This window comes from Bos javanicus, chromosome 7 (assembly GCF_032452875.1).
Source record: "Bos javanicus breed banteng chromosome 7, ARS-OSU_banteng_1.0, whole genome shotgun sequence".
In the NCBI taxonomy this organism is placed as follows: domain Eukaryota; kingdom Metazoa; phylum Chordata; class Mammalia; order Artiodactyla; family Bovidae; genus Bos; species Bos javanicus.
Window position 1 is genome coordinate 16,522,886 of NC_083874.1, and position 19,402 is coordinate 16,542,287.

The window sequence follows — 19,402 nt, forward strand, 5'->3', positions numbered from 1 at the left end:
CATGCTGCAGTTGGGGGAGCCCGACCCTGCGGGGAAGCTCCCCATGTGAGCTGTTGCCCCAGGGGAGACACTTCACCTCCCATTTCATCCTCACGACTCCCCCATTAACAGATGCCCTCGGCACCCCCACCCCAAAGTACAGCCAAGGTGGCAACTCCAGCGATTAGGACTGTGCGCTTCCACTGCAGGGGGCACGGGTTTGATCGCTGGTCCGAGAACTACGGTCCCTCTTGTAAAGTGACATGGCCAAAAAAAAAAAAAACCTGCAGCCAAGGAGCAAAGTCCGGACAGGACCATGCCCTACCCAAGTCCCAGCAGGAGACAGAGTCTGGCTTTGTCCTACTCCCTCACCTCCCGACTATGTCCCCACTTACCCACGCAAGCCCCGCCCGGCGACAGCTTGTACCCTTGGGCGCACTTGCAGCGGTAGCTGCCAGCGATGTTGACGCAGTCCGCGTTCTGCTGGCAGGGGTTCTCCCCGCTGGTGCACTCATCCACGTCTGGGGAGTACAGCCAGCCAGGTGGGGGCAGTGAAAGAAAATCTTTCCTGCAGAATCAAACCCTAAATCCAGCCCCCTCTCCCTGGTTTTTCCACAAGCAGCTAGAACCACATGGAGGGGGGTGACACGGGATGGAGCCCCTTGGAAAGCTGTTAGCCCCATAGGCAGAGGGGGAAACTGAGATTCATGGAATTTAAATGACTTGCCCAGAGAGGACAGGGTGGGAGAAGGACCAGGATCCCACCTGGGGGTGGGGGTAGGGGGGTGGCAGCACCTTCGCAGACCAGCAGCAGACTGTTGTAGCTGAAGCCCGCAGGGCACTCGCAGCGGAAGCTCCCGATCTGGTTGATGCAGACGCCGCTGGCACAGATGGCGGGGATCTCCCCGCACTCGTCAATGTCTGGGGGAGGTCACCAGCCATCAGGGGCAGTCCAGCCCCTGGCGTCGTCTAGGGACCCTGACCTAAGAGATTGTGCCACTGGGGAGGACCTGTGTGTCCACACAGCGAGCCTTCAATTGAAAAATTCTGCCGTGGCTAACCTAGAACTGCTGACAGCAGAAAGAAATCAGAACGTAAGAGGGAAGGCAGAAGGGGAGAGGGCATCTTTCTCAACAAAAGTGCACATTGGCTGTGACCCAGCACATTTGTGTGTGTGTGTGTGTGTGTGTGTGTGTGTGTGCGTGTGTGTGCAAGACTGCTATTCCGGGGTCTCTGGAATGAAGCAGCCCCATGTGTCAGCAGGAGGTTGCATGAGAGGACCTGCGATGACATTTAGCAAGAGACCAGAAACATCAAAGGAGGAATGGATGACAAAATGTGGTCTCTCCAGACCTCCCTGGTGGTCCAGTCATTAAGACTCTGTGCTCCCACTGCAGGGACCACAGGTTCGATCCCTGGTCAGGGAAGAGCCTGCATGCCACATGGTCAAAAAAAATGTTGCTATTTTACCACCACAATATTGTAAAGTAATTATCCTCTAATTTTTTAAAAAAGGATAAAAAATGTGGTCTTTTCATACAAGAGAATACGATTCAGCCTGAAAAAGGGGTGAAGCACTGACACTCACTACAATGTGGTTGAACCTTGAAAACATGAAGCTTAATGAGAGAAACCAGTCCCCACAGAACAAACACCGTATGATACCATTTATATGAAATGTCCAGAACAGACACATCCAAAGAGACAGAAAGCAGACTAGTGGTTGCTGGGGGCCTGGGGGAAGAGAGAATGAGGAATGATTGTTTATAGGGACGGAGTTTCTTTTTGTGTGCAATGGAACGCTCTAAACTTGAATTGAAGTGATGGAGCACAACTCTGAGAATATACGAAAACCCACTGAACTGTGCACTTTTTCTTTTTCCCTTTGACCACACCTCATAGCATGTGGAACTTTCTAGACTAGGGATCAAACCCATGCCCCCTTCAGTGGAAGGACAGAGCCTTAACCCCTGGATCACCAAGGAAGCCCCTGAACTGTGCACTTTTGATGGGTGAAGTGTATGGTGTGTGAATTATATCTCAGGAGAGCTGTTGTTTTATTTCTATGAGATCCTGGAATCTGCCTAAGTGTCCATCCACGGGGAACTGACTTATGACCTGGGATGTGTCCATACTTGGAATACTACAAAGTAGGATGTAGGAGGAAGCAGTCCTGTGTGTAGTAGCCTGGCTGGTTCTTCACGACTCTTTTCTGGGGGGAAAAAGAAAGGTTGTTTTTTTTTTTTTTTTTTGTCCTACAGACAATATGTGGGAAAGCATAGGATTTATGTCCAACTCCCAGAAAATAATGCCATACCTTTTCAATGGGGGGAACCTCAATATGTGTTTAAATGCATGAAGAAGGCACTAGAAAGAAGCACTCCAGGAATAAAGCACGAGTTGTATCTCAATAAAGCTGTTGTTTATAAAGAAGAACCTGGAATCAGCCTAAGAGTGCACTGGGGGACTGATTTACGACCTTGAACCCTTGAGAGAGGGGGAAAGAGACTGAGATTTGAAGGGGTGGCTGGAAGGGAATCAGATCTCATCTGCTCTGTTCCAATTGTTGAAAGTAAGGAGAGGGACTTCCCTGGTGGTCCAGGGGCTAAAACTCCAAGCTCCCCACGCAGGGGCCAGGCTTCCATCCCTGGTCAGGGAGTGGATCTCGCATGCTGCAACAAAGAGCGAAGATCCTGTGTGCCACGACTAAGACCCAGTGCAGCCAAATTAATTACTTAATTAATTTTTTAAAAAAGGAAATAAGGAGAATACATCTATGGGATGAAGACAACTGAAAGTAGGTTCATCAATTAAATACCGCACAGCTGAAATTTGGCATTCAGGTACAAGATCTCATTTAACTTACACTGTACAAGACCTCATTTAACTTTGATCCATGCTGCAACATGGGTAAATCTTGGGAACATTATACTGAGTGAAATAAGCCAGACATATAATAAAAGGACTCTTGAGAGTCCTGTGGATTGCAAGGAGATCAAACCAGTCAATCTTGAAGGAAGTTCAGTTCAGTTCAGTCGCTGAGTCGTGTCCGACTCTTTGCGACCCCATGGACTGCAGCATGCCAGGCTTCCCTGTCCATCATCAACTCCCAGAGACAACTCAAACTCATGTCCATCAAGTCAGTGATGCCATCCAACCATCTCATCCTCTGTCATCCCCTTCTCCTCCCGCCTTCAATCTTTCTCAGCATCAGGGTCTTTTCCAATGAGTCAGTTCTTCCAATCAGGTGGCCAAAGTATTGGAGTTTCAGCTTCAGCATCAGTCCTTCTAATGAATACTCAGGACTGATTTTCATGGCAAATAGATGGGGAAACAATGGAAACAGTGAGAGACTTTATTTTCTTGGGCTCCAAAATCACTGCAGATGGTGACTGCAGCCATGAAATTAAGACACTTCCTCCTTGGAAGAAAAGCTATGAGACAGCATATTAAAAAGCGAGACATTACTTTGCCAATAAGGGTCCATCTAGTCAAAGCTATGGTTTTTCCAGTAGTCATGTACGGATGTGAGAGTTGGACTATAAAGAAAACTGAGCACCGAAGAATTGATGCTTTTGAACTGTGGTGTTGGAGAAGACTCTTGAGAGTCTCTTGGACTGCAAGGAGATCCAACCAGCCAATCCTAAAGGAAATCCTGAAGGAAATCAATCCTGAACATTCAATGGAAGGACTGATGCTGAAGCTGAAGCTGCAGTACTTTGGCCACCTGATGCAAAGAGCCGACTCATTGGAAAATACTCTGATGCTGGGAAAGATTGAAGGCAGGAGGAAATGGGGCAACAGAGTATGAGGTGGTTGGATAGTATCACCAACTCAATGGACATGAGTTTGAGCAAACTCCAGGAGATAGCAGAGGACAGGGAAGCCTGGTGTGCTGCAGTCCATGGGGTAGCAAAGAATCGGACACAAAACTTAGCGACTGAACAACAGCAGCAAACAAAAAGGACAAATACCGTATGATTCTGTTTCTGTGACATAAAATTTACGGAGACCACAGTTCTCCATAAATTGTGGACCTCCACCACAGACCTCCACCACAGTTTGAAAGTAGAATGGGGGTTCCCAGGAGCTGGGGGAAGGGGTGGGGAGTCAGTGTTTATGGGAACAGAGTTTCAGTAGGGGAAGATGACAAAGTTCTGGGGATGAATGGTGGGGATGGTTGCATGATGGTGTGAATCTGTTTATTGTTACGAATTGGACACTTAAAAATGGTTAAAATGGCCAATTTTCTGTTATGGGTATTTTAACAGAATGTTTAAAAATGAAGAACAATTTACTAAAAATACTCTCTGCTTTAATTTAAAAAAAAAGAAAAAAAAAAGGAAAAAAAGGAGCAGGATTGAGGGGCAGGATTCCTGGCCGAGGGAGATGGAAGAGCGAGGGTGTAGGGTAGAGGAGAATGGAAGGGAAAGAGTTGTCAGGGAGGGGAAAAGAGGGGGCAGGGCTCAGGGCACAGAGTGACCAGGGGCTCCAGGCAGTGGCAGGGGGGAGAAGGGGGCATGGAGGTCACTCACCAAGGGGCTTCCCTGTGTGGATGTCGATGACGAACCCGGGAACCTGGTTTCCACACAGGATCTGGTAATCCACTGTGCAAAGGAAAACAGGGGAGTGGGGGCTGGGGCTGCAGCCCTGCTAGGAGGACCCCTCCTCTTGTCTCTCTGATCACCTGGTCCATCCCTGTAGCCCGGTGCTCACCTGGCCTCTGATAACTCCCTCCACCCTGAACAGCACCGGGAGGGTTACAGGCCCCTGTGCAGTGTGATCTTCCAACACGTAGGCAATTCTCTTCTCTCTGTGAGTGCCACCAGCCACACCCCACCATCCTCACCATAAAATGCAGACTCTACAGTCTGGACTTCCAGACCTTCCTCTCTCCCTCAGTCTCACCTTTCTGCCAACAGGAACTCTTGCCCTCCTGTTACCCTGATTTCATTACACATCTGGATATTCCTGCTGTTACGCTACCACAACCACATACTGTTCCCTTTGCTGTTCTCTAGCACAGTCTGCTTCAGCCTTGAGGACTCAGGGCAGCTCATCACTCTGGCCATGGACAGAGGATGATACTGTCCTTTGGCTCCCCCAGGCAATTCGTTGTTGCTGTTGTTGTTCAGTCACTAAGTCACGTCCAACTCTTTGTAGCCCCCTGAACTGCAGCCCACCAGGCTCCTCTGTCCATGGGGTTTCCCAGGAGAAAATACTGGAGTGGGTTGCCGTTTCCTCCTCCATGGGATCTTCCCAACCCAGGGATTGAACCCATGTCTCCTGCATTGGCAGGCAGATTCTTTACCACTGAGCCAGCTAGGAAGTCCCCTGGGCAATTCACTCTCTAATTATATCCCACTGCTGACACCAAAATTTTGCTTACCTGACCTCAGTCCCCAGGTGGGTGTGTGTCCCTGGACCCACGTGACAGACATTATCAGGCATTAGGTTGGTGCCCCCTTTCCCCAGGTCCCTGCCCTGCCCCTCACTCACTCTTCTGCCTGCATCATGATGGGACATGATGGCCACTGAGCCTAGTGTGGACTTCCGCCTCATCGGTATTCGACCTGCAGCTCAGATTCAGGTGCACACAATTCAGGCAGGTACCCGAGTCCCAGCACATAATCTGTGACTGACGTTTGATCTATTTTGATGATTTCATGACCAGACTTGGCCGTCTGCAGTTTCCTCCCAGACTGCACAGCTTGGGTCTACCATATTCTTATTTTCTAGAACTCAGAACAGGGTCTGGCACCCAGAGATACCCAATAATGACCCCCTCCCCACTCCATTGTGTTGGGTTGAACAATGACCCTCCCACCCCCAAAGTTCCTGTCCACCAAGACTTTCTGGGACCTTTTTTGGAAATAGGATCTTTGCAGAGTTAATCAAGTTGAGGTGATCCTAGATCAGGGTAGCCCTAATGCAATGACTGGGCTTCCCTGGTAGCTCAGATGGTAAAGAATCTGCCTGCAATGCAGGAGACGTGGGTTCAATCCCTGGGTCAGGAAGACCCCCTGGAGAAGGGAGTGGCTACCTATTCCAGTATTCTTGACTGGAGATTCCCATGGACAGAGGAGTCTGGTGGGCTACAGTCCATGGGGTCTCAAAGAGTCAGACATGACTGAGTGGCTAGGCCCACACACAGTGCAATGACTGGTGTCCTTATAAGAAAAGGAGAGATGGGTAGAGACATGAGGAGAGGTCATGTGAGCTGAAGGCAGAGACAGGGATGATGCAGGTACAAGCCAAGCAACACCAAAGAAGCCACCAGAGGATGGACAAGGCAAAAAGGAATTCTGCCCTCGAGCCTCTGGGGAAGAATAACGCTGCTCACACCTTCACTTCTGACTTCTAGCCTCCATGACTGTGAGAAAATACATTTCTGTTTGTTTGGTTGGTTGCTTTTGGCCACACTGGGCAGGATGTGGGCTCTTAGTTCCCTGATCAGGGATTGAACCCACCACCCCTGCAATAGGAGCATGGAGTTTTAACCACTGGACTGCCAGGGAAGTCCCCCATATTTTTCTTTTTTTAAAGCCACCAAGTCTGTGGTATTTGTTGCCACAACCCTAGGGAACTCATTGTCTCAGTTCAGGCTGCTATAAGGAAATACCATGGACAGTGTGGCTTCAATAACAAACATTTACTTCTCATAATTCTGCAGGCTGCGAAGTTGAAGGTCAAGGCACCGGCAGATCTGGTGTCTGGTGAGAAGTCTTCCTGTCTGTCTTCCTGCTGTGTCTTCACATGGCAAACACAGAGCAACTCTTGTGTCTCTTCTTATAAGGGCACTACTCCCATTTAGAGGGCTCCATCCACATGACCTAATTAACTCCCAAAGGCACCACCTCCAAACACTATTATTACACTGAGGGTTAGGGCTTCAACATATGAAATCTGGGATGAGGGACACAAGCATTCATTCCATAGCACTAATACGCTTGTCAAACCAGTCAATCCTAAAGGAAATCAACCCTGAATATTCATTGGAATGACTGATGCTGAAGCTCCAATACTTTGGCCACCTGATGGGAAGAGCCAACTCACTGGAAAAGACCCAGATGCTGGGAAAGATTGAGGGCAGGAGGAGAAGGCAGCGACAGAGGATGAGATGGTTGGATGGCATCACTGACTCAATGGACGAGTTTGGGCAAACTCTGGGAGATAGTGGAGGACAGGGGAGGCTGGTGCGCTGCAGCTCATGGGGTTGCAGATTCAGACATGATTGAGAGACTGAACAATACACTTTAATCTTCGGCTGCTCTCTCTGGTGGGCACTCCATTCCTGCAGCTCTTTCTGATGCCCAGCTGGCTGATAAGTTTTTCTAATAGAGCTCACCCCTACTGCTCAGTCCTTCTTTTAGGGTTTTTCTCCTGCTGTCCCCTGCCTGGAACACCCTTCTTCATCCCAATCGACATTTCTGTAATCCTTTCCAGAGCTTCTGTGAGCTCGCTACTTTCCCAGTTCATGGGGCCCTGGTGTCTCTGACCACTTCTGTTTTTCGCTCTTGGCCCCACGCATTCACTGACACCCCTCCACCCCTAGATAATCTGTGAGTCTTCAAAGTTCTTTAACCCAGATGAAAGCCTTGCTGATCCACCCTGAATTCCACAAGTCTGCAAAATCAGGATATACTGATTTTCCCCATACACTGATCGGGATGGAATTTCAACCCTTTGGCTCTAATCAAAACAACGACTCATCCAGGAGTCCTAAGTGCAGCAGGCTGCCTTAAACACTGCCCTGAAAAGGGCCAGACTGAAAGAAGGCGGGGGAGGGGCACTCACGACTGGCGGGGGTCGGGCAGGCCTCACAGGGTCTATTCCAGGCCTGGCCAATGTTGTAGGAACAGCAGCACATCTTCTGGGTCACGTTAAAGGCCAGCTCATTCTGACATGTGCTGTTGTAATGCCGGAAGCAGACGCTCTTCCTCATGTCTGCAGTTGGGTTGGGGAGAAGGATGTAGGTAAGAGACACCAGAGGAAGACAGCCAGAGAGGCAGAAGCTCATTCACAAATCCATTTGAAAACCACTGGCTTGACTTCTCTGAGGCAACACACAGAAGAGTGCCATTCACATGTTGACCTTTCTTGGGCAGTGCACAACCTGGACAACCATTCATGGCAGCCCTGAGCCTGCAGCCTTGTTCACTGCTGCCTAGCAGCATTTCAAATACACTCACCCTTCATCTCTCCCCCAAGAAACATGCCTCTCCACACTCTTTCAAGGGTTGGAGACTTCCAGAAGCCCCTCCCATAGGCTAGTGCTTTTTTCACAACTACTGGTCTCTCTCATCATCATACTTCATACCCATGCAGTTATTGCCACCGTTGACTTGCAGGTATTCCACAGGGCAGACACAAGTGTAGTTCCCCAGAGTGTTATAGCAGGTTCCAGGGCCACAGATGCCTGAGTGTGCAGAGCATTCGTCGATGTCTGCAAGGGAGGGAGGAATTGTCTGTATCCAGGAATCATCTGGATAACTCCCCACCCCAGGTCTGCCAGAACCACTTTACTATGTGCTTGAGTCTAGTTTCAAGATCAGCTTCAAATGCACAGATATCTTAGTGATGTGGAAAGACACAGCATGGTGTTAGGTGGGGAAAACAGTTTACTATGATCCCTGCTCTATTAAGAAAAAAGAAAAAATATGACCTGCTGCTGCTGCTGCTAAGTTGCTTCAGTCATGTCTGACTCTATGCGACCCCATAGACGGCAGCCCACAAGGCTCCCCCGTCCCTGAGATTCTCCAGGCAAGAACACTGGAGTGGGTTGCCATTTCCTTCTCCAGTGCATGAAAGTAAAAAGTGAAAGTGAAGTTGCTCAGTCGTGTCCGACTCTTAGCGACCCCATGGACTGCAGCCCAGAGCTTACAAATGAATGATATTATCACCAAGAGTGGGGCAATCCCGTGCTTCCCAGTGTGATGCAATAGGAAGCAAGAGTCCTTCGAATAAAATATTATTGAAAGAAAAAAGTTGATTCTCAATCAGATCAATCCCCTAGTCCAGAGGCAGCAAATTTTTTCTGCAAAGCAAATTGCTGCTTAGTTGCTTAGTCGAGTCTAATCCTTTTGTGACCCCATGGAATGTAGCCCACCAGGCTCCTCTGTCCATGGGATTCTCCAGGCAAGAATACTAGAGTGGGTTGCCTTTCCTTTTCCAGGGGATCTTCTCAACCCAGGGATCAAACCCATGTCTCTTCCATCTCCTGAACTGCAGGCAGATTCTTTACCACTAAGCCACCAGGGCTTTTTTTTTTTCGCATTGTCAGGCAACAATGGTCTCTGATGGGCTTTTCACACTGCCAAGGAGCGTGTAGGCAGCCAAAGACAATGAGTAAACAAATTAGCATGCTATGCTCTAATAAAACTTGATTTATGGCCACTGAAATGTGAGTTTCATGTCATTTTCATGTGGCTCAAAATATTATTCTTCTGATTTTTTTCCAATAATTTTTAAAAATGTAAAAAGCATTCCTAACGGCCTACACAAAAACAAGCAGTAGTTTATTTCACTAGGAGTGACATTTCCAAAAATGGCAGAGTAGGGAATGTTGAAGTTCTACTCCTCCACACAAAGCAACTACAGAGCTGGGCAAAAACTGACAAAATTAACTTTTGATGAACTCTGGGACCCAGTCAAAAACTTACAAAACCAGGGAACCTGACATAGAGGATATACTAAAGAATCCACAGAATGAAAACTATTAAAGCTATAAATGAGGTCAGCACAATTGCAGCATACAAGATCAACAAAACACTGACCAAGAAATTTCAGTTGTATTTCTGCACACTATCAAAAAGTAATTAAAAGTGAAATTAAGGAAATAATTCCACTTAGCATCCAAAAGATAAAATATTTAAGAGTAAGTGCAGCCCAAGAGGTGAAAGACTTGTACGCAGAAACCTATAAAACGCTCCTAAGAAAAATTAATAAGACCTAAGTAAATGGAAAAACATCCTGTAGACATGAATTAAAAGACTCATTATTGTTAAAATGTCAATACTCCCCAAAGTGATTTATAGATTCAATGTATTCTAATCAAAATCCCACTGACTTCTCTTTTTTTGGCAGAAATGGAAAAGCTGATCCTAAAACTCATATGGAATTGTAGGAAACCCCAAATAGCCAAAACAATCTTGAGAAAAGAAAAAAAAAGTTGGAGGAGTCAGGCTTCTCCATTTCTAAAACTACTTACAATGCTACAGTAATCAAAAGAGTGTGGTACTGGTATAAGGATAGACCTATAAATCAGTGGAATAGAATTTAGAGTACAGAAATAAACCCAGACATCTATAGTCAATTGATTTTCAACAACACTATTCAATGGAGAAAAAAGAGGCTTCTCAACAAATGGTGCTGGGATGATTAGATATCCACATGCAAAAGAATGAAGTTGGATCCTACCTCATACCATACACAAAAATTAACTCAAAATACAAAAAAATTAATACAAAACTCAAATTAACTCAAAATACAAAAAATTAACTCAAAATACAAAGACCTAAACAGGGGAGGTAACACATAAAACCCTTGGAAGAAAACACAGAGGTAAATCTTAAAGACCTTGTATTTAGCAATAGATTCTTAGATACGACACCAAAAGCACAAACCAAAAAGCAAACAAAAAAACCCAGATAAGCTGGATTTCATAAAAATTTAAACCTATTGTGCATCAGTGACACTATCAAGAAAGTAAAACACAACCCACAGAATGGGAGAAACTCTTTGCAAATCACATAGGTGATGGGAGTCTTGTCCAGCATATATAAAGAACTCTTACAACTCAACAACAAAAAGACAAACAACCCAATTTCTAAATGGGCAAAAGGCCTGAAAGGACATTTTTTTCCAAAGAAGATACACAAATGGCCAATAAGCACATGAAAAGGTACTCAACCTCATTAGTCATTAGGGGAACACAAATCAAAACCATGAGATACCACCTCACACCCATTAGGATAATATTACTTTAAATGATGGAAAATAGCAAGTGTTGATAACAAACATGGAGAAATTGGAACCCTCGTATGTTGCTGGTGAAAATGCAAAACGGTGCAGCTGCTGTGGAAAACGGTTTGGCAGTTCCTCAGAAAAGTCAAACACAGAATCACCATGTGACTTAGTGATTCTAGGAGTCAGATAAAATTTTCAACAAGGACTGGTTATAGAATTTGCCCAGCGCAAATGAAAACCCTTGTTTAAAGTATATGAAGAATTTCAAGATGGCAAGAGCAGAGCATTAAACTAAGTGGACAGGGCTGGGGAGTCGGGGCTTCGGAGTAGAGGGCCCTTGAGCCCGAAAGCTGGAAAGTACTGCAAGACTGCAGCCCTCAAGGGCACGAACTGACCCTGCAAGGCTCCACAGCCAAGGCCAACATTCAGGTTGAAATCTTTCTGCCCTGTGATAGTCAAAAAATGCAGCACACTGCCATATTTGATGACAGAAGTTTTCCCCTTTTCTTTTGATAGTCTATGGGATAGGAGAAGCAGGGAAGGATAAAATAATTTTCAAGCATTTGGGGTTCTGATTCTGGTTTGCCAGCTCCTACCTACACATACAAAGGAGCTTTCGAGCTTAGATCTCTCCCAGCCTTCACCATTTCCTTGAGTCTCTAAAGCATGAGAAAACTCTTAAGTGTCCCTTGGATAGCAAGGAGACCAAACCAATCAATCCTAAAGGAAATCAACCCTGAATATTCATTAGAAGGACTGATGCTGAAGCTGAAGCTCCAATACTTTGGCCACATGATGCAAAGAGCTGGCTCATTGGAAAAGACCCTAATGCTGGAAAAGACTGAGGGCAGGAAGACAAGGGGGCAACAGAGGATGAGATGGTTGGATGGCATCATTGACTCAACGGACATGAGTTTGAGCAAACTCTGGGAGATAGAGAAGGAGAGGGGAAGCCTGGCGTGCTGCAGTCCATGGGGTTGCAAAGAGTAGGACATGACTGAGTGACTGAACAACTAAAGCGTGCTGCTCAGAGTGGACAGTCTGCTGTCCTAGTGTGCTGATGCTGGGTCTGGTTGTATGCAGGTGCTCAGTTAATACTGCTGAAAAGAAAAAAAGGAATGGGTTGGTGGACAGATGGATGGATGAAGGAAGGAATTTGATACATTGTATGAAAACAGCTCAGGCTCAAGGATCAGGATGGCTGGGCCGGGACCCAGTTTCTATCACTTACTGGCTGGTTTTGTGGCTCAGACAGTAAAGAACCCACCTACAATACAGGAGACTGGGTTTGATCCCTGGGTCAGGAAGATCCCCTGGAGAAGGGAATAGTAACCCATTCCAAGTATTCTTGGCTGGAGAATCCCATGAACAGAGAGGAGCCTAGTGGGCTAAAGTTGCTGAGTCAGACATGACTGAATGACTAACACTTTCACTTTCACCACTCAAATGACTTAACTCCCTTAGTTTCTGAATCCGAAAAATGGGGTCATAGTAGGAACATCTCCCCCATGAGGCTGTTTTGGTAAATGAATGAATGGCAAGTGCTCAGCTCCGTGGTGATACTCAATTACAGACACCAATTAACTGTTGGTTGTTACTAAGATGCAAGAGAGGACCGTAAGACAAATGAAGCGGATGCTTAAAGGAAAGGTGTGACTGCTCTTTAGGTGTCTTTTTCCTTCCTCTCTTAGCTCTGGGCCTTGGTCAGCTTTTGCCCTGAGGAAGGGCATGGCTGCTGAGATAAACCCAGATCAATTCTGAGTGGGAAGGAGGCTGGAGGTCAGGCAATGGGGAGATGGGGAAGAAGCAATGGAGCAGAGGGTAGATTGGGGCATTCCAAGGAAGCCTTCGCAGCCCTTCCAGTGGGCCCTGGGCAGCAAGGCAAGGGAGCAGACTCTGGAGTGGGGCATGTGAGCCCCCAGGCCCTGAAGAAGAGGTGAGGCTGGGCAGAAATGCAGGCAGGGAGGAGAGGGCTCAAGCTCACCCTCACAGATGCGGGTATCCTCATTGAGGTGGTAGCCGGGTGGGCACTCGCACTGGAAGCTGCCAAAGGTGTTGACACAGTTGCCCCCCTGGCACAGCCCTGGCAGCTCCTGGCATTCGTCAATGTCTGTCAGGAAGTGAGGAAGCTGTGCTTGGAAGCTATACCCAAGCAGAGTACTTGGGGGACACCCATGCCTTCCCCTGGGACCTCCTGCTTCTTTAAGGACGCCCGAGAGCTGTTGGATATTTAGAGGCTGTACCCAGACTCTCCTGGGTCAATGTCACTGTGAATTCATCCTCTTTCCCTTCATTGGATTGTCCATCCTCTCATCCATCCAACTATCCATCACAAAGCTCCCTCTTGATGGAATTCCCAATCTCATTATCCACTTTGGATAGAAGAATAGATGGATGGGTGGGTGGGTAAGCAGATGGACAGAGATGAAAAGTAGTGGATGAGGGAATAAACAACAGTGTGAATGGACAAGAACATGAGTGTGAATAAATAGGTGGGTGAGTAGGCGGATGAATAAATGAAAGGAGGAATGAGTAGGTGGATGGATGGATGTGTGGATGGATGGATATGGGAGGATAGATGTATCAATGGGCAGATAGGTGGATATGAAAAGCAGAGAACGGGTCAAATAAGCAAACGGGTCAATGGATGAAAAGAATGACTGGATGGATGGGTGGGCGGGTAGGTGAGTAGATGAATGGATTGTAGGTGAGTGGATGGATAAACGTACTTATATGCATGTATATATGGATGAATGGATGGAAGGAAGGAAAGAAGAAAGGGTGGAAGGATGGATGGGGAATGGATATATGGATGGGTAGATAGGGACTGGATAGAAGGATGAATCAACAAACCAATAGGTGGAAAAGCTGAGAGGACCTGCCCCCCACCCCAAAGTTGCCCAACTCTGCTCCTTGGTGATGGGACGTGAAAGGAAGGTCAATCAGTGGGTACATGGATGGATAGTCTACCAGGAACTCACCTTCCAGGATGACAGTGATGGAATTAGGCCGGAAGCCCTCACCCCCTGGGCACAGGGTTCTGTACTCAGCTGCAAGGCAAAGAAGCTCTTGTGAGGGGCTGTGGGGTGAGGCATTTGGGCAAAGCTCAGGGGAAGCACAGGAGGGAGGTCCCCTAAAAAGGCCTCAAGAATGGGCCTGGCATCCTGTTACCATAGAAACTACATCCCTTTACCTCCTCAGCCTCTGGAGCCTAGAAACTGGTACAATCATGGAGGATCTGGTATCTGTGTGTGTGTGTATAAACACTTGCTCACCTTCAACATGTAAGCAGATGGATTTTGTGGTGGTAGTTGGGGGTAGGGAGGAAGGATTCTTGTGATCCAAAACCAGACTCTAATGTGACCACAAGTTTACCCCATGAAAGGAAGATCTTACATGTACATTCACACACACATATGCCCCGGAATAGGTACACACATGCCTCCCTGCTCCACACCTGAGGACTTTGCACATGCTGTTCCCATTGCACCACACATCCTTCCCCCTACACTGCCTGGAAAACTCCTACTCACTCTTCAAAACCTCATTCAAGTCCTCTCCTGGGAAGACTTCCCTTACCCACTTCCTCTCCGTGGCTTCCTCTTTGGCCATCACTATGTCTCAAACAGACCCTTAGAATAGTTCTACTCTCAACAGTCCAGGGCCTGTTGGTTTATGGGTGGGGGCAGGGTGCAGCGGCTGTATTTCATCCTTCTCTGGGTTCCTTGCCCTAGGAATTCTCAGTGTTTGTTGACTGACTGAGTGGGCAAGTAAATGTACACATACAAAGAATTTGCAGGAAGAGATGACAGAGGAGATTCTGGGGAGAGGTCGAGATGATGAACTGCTGAGAATATGCTGTGTGACCCAGGCCGAGTCCTTCTCCCTTTCTGGTTCCCAGTGTCCCTCCCTTAGCAGAGATGACCCCCTAAGCCCTAAGGGAGCCTGGACCAGGGCTAGGTCTCTGTCTTCTCCAGTCCCCACTCCACTCAGGGACTCACTGGTGTTGGCCAGCGGGCACAGCTCACAAGGGTTGCCCCAAGCCCGACCCAGGGAGCAACAGCAGGACGCCCGGGTGACGCCAACCCCGATCTCCGCACTGCAGGAAATGCCACCGTCCCCTCGATCCTGTGTGTCCAGGAAACAGTTCCCGACCCGGGTATCTAAACAGGCAGAAAGGGGTGGTTAGCAAGTGGTGGGGGAGAAATAGGGTGGGTGTGTCTGTGTGTGTGTTTGCACCTCTTGTATGTGTAACTGTGTATTACTCTATGTATGTCTGTGTGTGCATGTGTCTGTGTGCATATGTGACTCTGACCATCTGTCAGTCTAGAGCCCAAAGGCTGTATCGCAAAAGACAGGGATGATTGCTCTGGCCAAGGGCCTGTCTATCGGGAGCAGGTGGCCTCATCCAGCGCGTGGACCCCAGAACCCCACCTGCAGCAGAGTGCATACTTACCCACGCAGCCCACGCCGCTGGGATTCAGCTCAAAATCCTGCGGGCAGTTGCAGAGGTAGCTGCCGGGGGTGTTGACACACAGGCCGTTGATGCAGTTCACAGGGTCTGCACACTCATTCACATCTGTGGGGTGGGGGCAGCATCAGCAGAGATCCTCCCCCTCTCAACTCACTTCCCTCCTGCCTTTTTCCTGGGGAGTCGAATACCTGGCTGCTGGGGGCTGGTCTTAAGGACAAGGCCCCTGGGAAGAAAGCCTGATGGGACAGTAGCCTGTCCCAGGCAACCCCCTGCTTTCCTCTGCTCTTTTCTACTTGGCCTGGAGGTTTGCCTTTGCCAGCAGAGTCCACGAGCTAACATACAAAAACCAATATGGAGGACATGTTTCAAGCTAGGGGCTGGCAGACTACAACTTGTGGGTCAAATCCGGCCCCCTATCTGTTTGTGTAAATAAAATTTTACTGGTACACAAGCACAACCATTCATTCACTTATCACCTATGTCTGTTTCTAAGCTACAGGGCAAAGACTGTATGGCTGAAAACTGAAAATATTTACTGGCTGGCCCTTCATTGAAAAAGTCTGCTGACTCCCATTTGGGATAGACAGGTGGGAGACCATTTTGATGGTTGCGGTGGAGGGAGCTCGACTTCATTGATTTACAGCGTCCTTTTTTTCTTTTGGCTGCATGGCATGCAGGATGCGAGACCTTAGTTCCCCAACCAGGGATCGAACTTGTGTCCCCTGCAGTGGAAGCATGGAATCTTAACCACTGGACTGCCAGAGAAGTCTCCCTGATTCACTGGATTTATTTGGGGGATGATAAATGATGATGATGATGAAGGTTAATGGAGAGGGGCACTATTGGAGGTGGGGTCAGACAAGGACTCCCTCCACTCTGTAGAGGACATGTGAGAAGAGATCTGTGGGAATTGATGGAACAAGCCTGCCACCCTGAACCCTGCGGACCCCACACCTGTGCAGTTGCCACCACCGCGGTCCAGCTCATAGCCCTCGTCGCAGATACAGCGGAACATCCCCGGCAGGTTCTCACAGCTCCCGAACACACAGATGTTCCCGAGCACACACTCATCCACATCTGAGGAGGAGTGGAGCCCAGGTGAGCACAGCCTGGTCATTATCCCGCTCCTGCTGCCCCCAGCGCCAGCGACTCCAGGGATCCCCTGCTCTGCCCGCACCCCGGCCGCCCCAGACCTCACCCTGGCAGGCATGCTGGTCCTTGGTGGGGCTGAAGCCCATCTCGCACTCGCAGCGGTACCCGCCGGGGACATTGAGACACTGCCCATTCTCGCAAAGGGCCACATTCTCTGCACACTCGTCCCTGTCTAAAGGGACTCAAAGGAGGGGGGCTGGTGGTCAGCAGGTGAGGACCCACATGGTGGGGGCAGGCGGCCCTGATCACTCGAACTCTTCACTGTCACCTGGAGTTCTAGGGAGCTGGCAAGTAGCCTGGGGGGACTCAGACCCCGACTCAGTGGGCAGGTGATTGAGTCAGAGCCAGGGAGAGGACAGGGGTCATGGTCGCTCACAATCTGGGGTGGAGGGCCAACAGAAAGCAAATATTCCTGTCCCCACACCCAGAAAACTCTACACATTTGGAGTCCAGGGGAGAAGACTGCCCCTAAGGGACCCTGGGACTTCCCTGGTGGCTCAGATGGTAAAGTGTCTGCCTACAATGTGGGAGACCCAGGTTTAATCCCTGGGTTCGGAAGATCTCCTGGAGAAGGAAATGGCAACCCACTCCAGTATTCTTGCCTGGAAAATCCCATGGACAGAGGAGCCTGGTAGACTACAGTCCATGGGGTCGCAGAGTCGGGCATGACTGAGAGACTTCACTTTCAGTTGCACTTTCAAGGGACTCAGGGCCTGGCCTCTGGCCCCAAGGGCTGAAGGTACATCCTTTCTGGCATCCACAGAGCAGTGAGTGGATCAGTGTGAGTCGTGGGCACCTCGGAATCCAGCCCCCTTGGCCATCCTTTCTGGACCCCTCCAGCCCTCCCATCCCATGCCCCGACCTCACCTTCACAGGAGAAGCCATCCCCAGAGAAGCCCAGGCGACAGGCACAGCGGTAGGAGCCGGGGGCGTTGAGGCAGTCAGCTCTCGGGCTGCACCCATGCTCCTTGGAGGCGCATTCATCCAGGTCTGCAGGAGACGGAACCCAGGGTCCCCCCAGGTGTGTGCGCTGGGGGGCTGTGGGGAGGCAGACCCTCCAAATCCCAACCCTGACCCTCCCCCATGGACATGCCTGAACCCAGACACCTCTGCCCGGCTGTAGCCTGCCCACTCACCCCACCCACCTCTGCTTCTCTGTCCAGACCTCTGGCCCCCAGACACTTACCACGGCATTTGAAGCCGTCCCCAACCCAGCCTGGCTGGCAACTGCAGCTGAAACTCCCAGGGGTGTTGAGGCAGGAGGCATGACTGTCACAGCTGTGTCCCCCAAGCTGACATTCATCTACATCTGAGAGAAGAGGGACCCAGGCATAGAAGGGCAGGACCAGGAGATGGGGTGGAGGACAGAGGACCCCCCAAGAGGCCTGGGCCTAGTAGAAACAGGGCTTCAGGTACAGAGTGGGGAGACTCAGGGCAGGAGCAGGAGAAAAGACCTTCCCTAGGGTAGGACTGGGCCCAGAAATGCCCCTCACCACTGCAGGAGCTTCCACCCTCACCCAGAGCCCAAAAGGAAAACCCCCAAACTCAACAGGGCATGACTCCCAGCATGCCCCAGAAATGGTCTGAAATGGCAGCATGAGAGACTCAGGGTAGACAATAAGAGGAACTGTCCTTGGTTAGGATTCCTGGCTTTCACTAAAGGGCTTGGGTTCAATCCCTGGTTGGGGAACTAACATGGCACAGCCAAAAAAAGTCACTGTCTTAATGAAGACACTCTCCCTCTAAAGCAGGATTTCCTTCTAAACCACAGTGTCTAACCCTCAGCCAATTTTGCATCAGCCTTATCATCTCTGCGATGTTCATCAACCACCTAAGTGAGCTACTGTTCCCTGAAAGTTTTTCCTTTGTGAGAATTTTATTTGGCTGCACCAGGTCTTAGCTGTGGCATGCGAACTCTTAGTTGCAGCACGTGGGATCTAGTGCCCTGACCAGGGATCGAATCTGGGTCCCCTGCACTGGGAGCAAGGACATGGTCTTAGCCACTAGACCACCAGGGAAGTCCTCGCTAAAAGTTTCTTTACGCTGTCTCCCATTTTTACTTACGTGAATGTACTTTAGAAGAAAAATGTATAACAACGATCTCTAAGAAATCATGGTTTGGATGCTCTGTTTTCTAATGTTTGCTTCTACTATGCATTGAAATAACTACATAATGATGGCAAATAGAATTATGTTCTCCCTGCCAAGAAAGCATGTTTCAATCCTGACTCTAAGAACCTCTGAACGTGGCCTTTTTGGGAAACCAAGTCTTTGTAAATGTAACCAAATTAAAATGAGGTCCTCCTGGATTACAGGGGGTCCTAAATGCAATGACCAGTGATCTCACAAGAAGAGGAAAATTTGGACGCAGAGGGAAGAACATCCCGTGACGACAGACATGGAGACTGGAGTGATGTGTTCAAGCACTGTGGCTACCACCAGAGATGAGGAGAGAGGAATGGGCCAGTTCTCCCTCTGGGCCCCTGAGAAGGAACCAACCCTTCTGACACCCTGATCTCAGACTCTGCCCTCCAGAACCATTCTATAGAGAGGAGACATCTGTGGTTCTGAGGCACCAGGTCTGTGGTCATGAACGACTGACATGTTTGAATGTTCATCGCTGTGACACTTAAAAGCATCAGGCTTACACGCCTTAGGAACTGCTGTGGATCTAAGGGATCCAGAGTTGCCCCTGCAGAGCCATCGAGGGAGCCCCACGGGCATGTGATCAGATCCTATTTTTGCTTCAGCACGAGGGCCCACCAGTGGAAATGTGTAAGAATGAGGTCTGGCCTTGCTCTGCCCCAAGGGATGGGGTGGACCCCAAAG

At 48.9% G+C, this 19,402-nt stretch overlaps 1 protein-coding gene across 1 annotated transcript in view; it reads right to left on the reverse strand.

Moving 5' to 3' along the window:
* Positions 1 to 19,402, reverse strand: part of FBN3 (fibrillin 3) — a 69,830-nt gene that overhangs the window by 21,869 nt on the left and 28,559 nt on the right. Inside the window, exons 31-43 of the mRNA XM_061422362.1 lie at positions 17,760 to 17,882; positions 17,441 to 17,563; positions 16,620 to 16,745; positions 16,376 to 16,498; positions 15,404 to 15,526; positions 14,949 to 15,110; positions 13,929 to 13,997; positions 12,932 to 13,057; positions 8,300 to 8,425; positions 7,777 to 7,926; positions 4,515 to 4,586; positions 775 to 900; positions 375 to 500 (exon numbers count right to left, since the gene is read on the reverse strand). Coding sequence (XP_061278346.1) covers positions 375 to 500; positions 775 to 900; positions 4,515 to 4,586; positions 7,777 to 7,926; positions 8,300 to 8,425; positions 12,932 to 13,057; positions 13,929 to 13,997; positions 14,949 to 15,110; positions 15,404 to 15,526; positions 16,376 to 16,498; positions 16,620 to 16,745; positions 17,441 to 17,563; positions 17,760 to 17,882 — 1,575 coding nt within the window. The remainder of the gene's footprint in view (positions 1 to 374; positions 501 to 774; positions 901 to 4,514; positions 4,587 to 7,776; positions 7,927 to 8,299; positions 8,426 to 12,931; positions 13,058 to 13,928; positions 13,998 to 14,948; positions 15,111 to 15,403; positions 15,527 to 16,375; positions 16,499 to 16,619; positions 16,746 to 17,440; positions 17,564 to 17,759; positions 17,883 to 19,402) is intronic.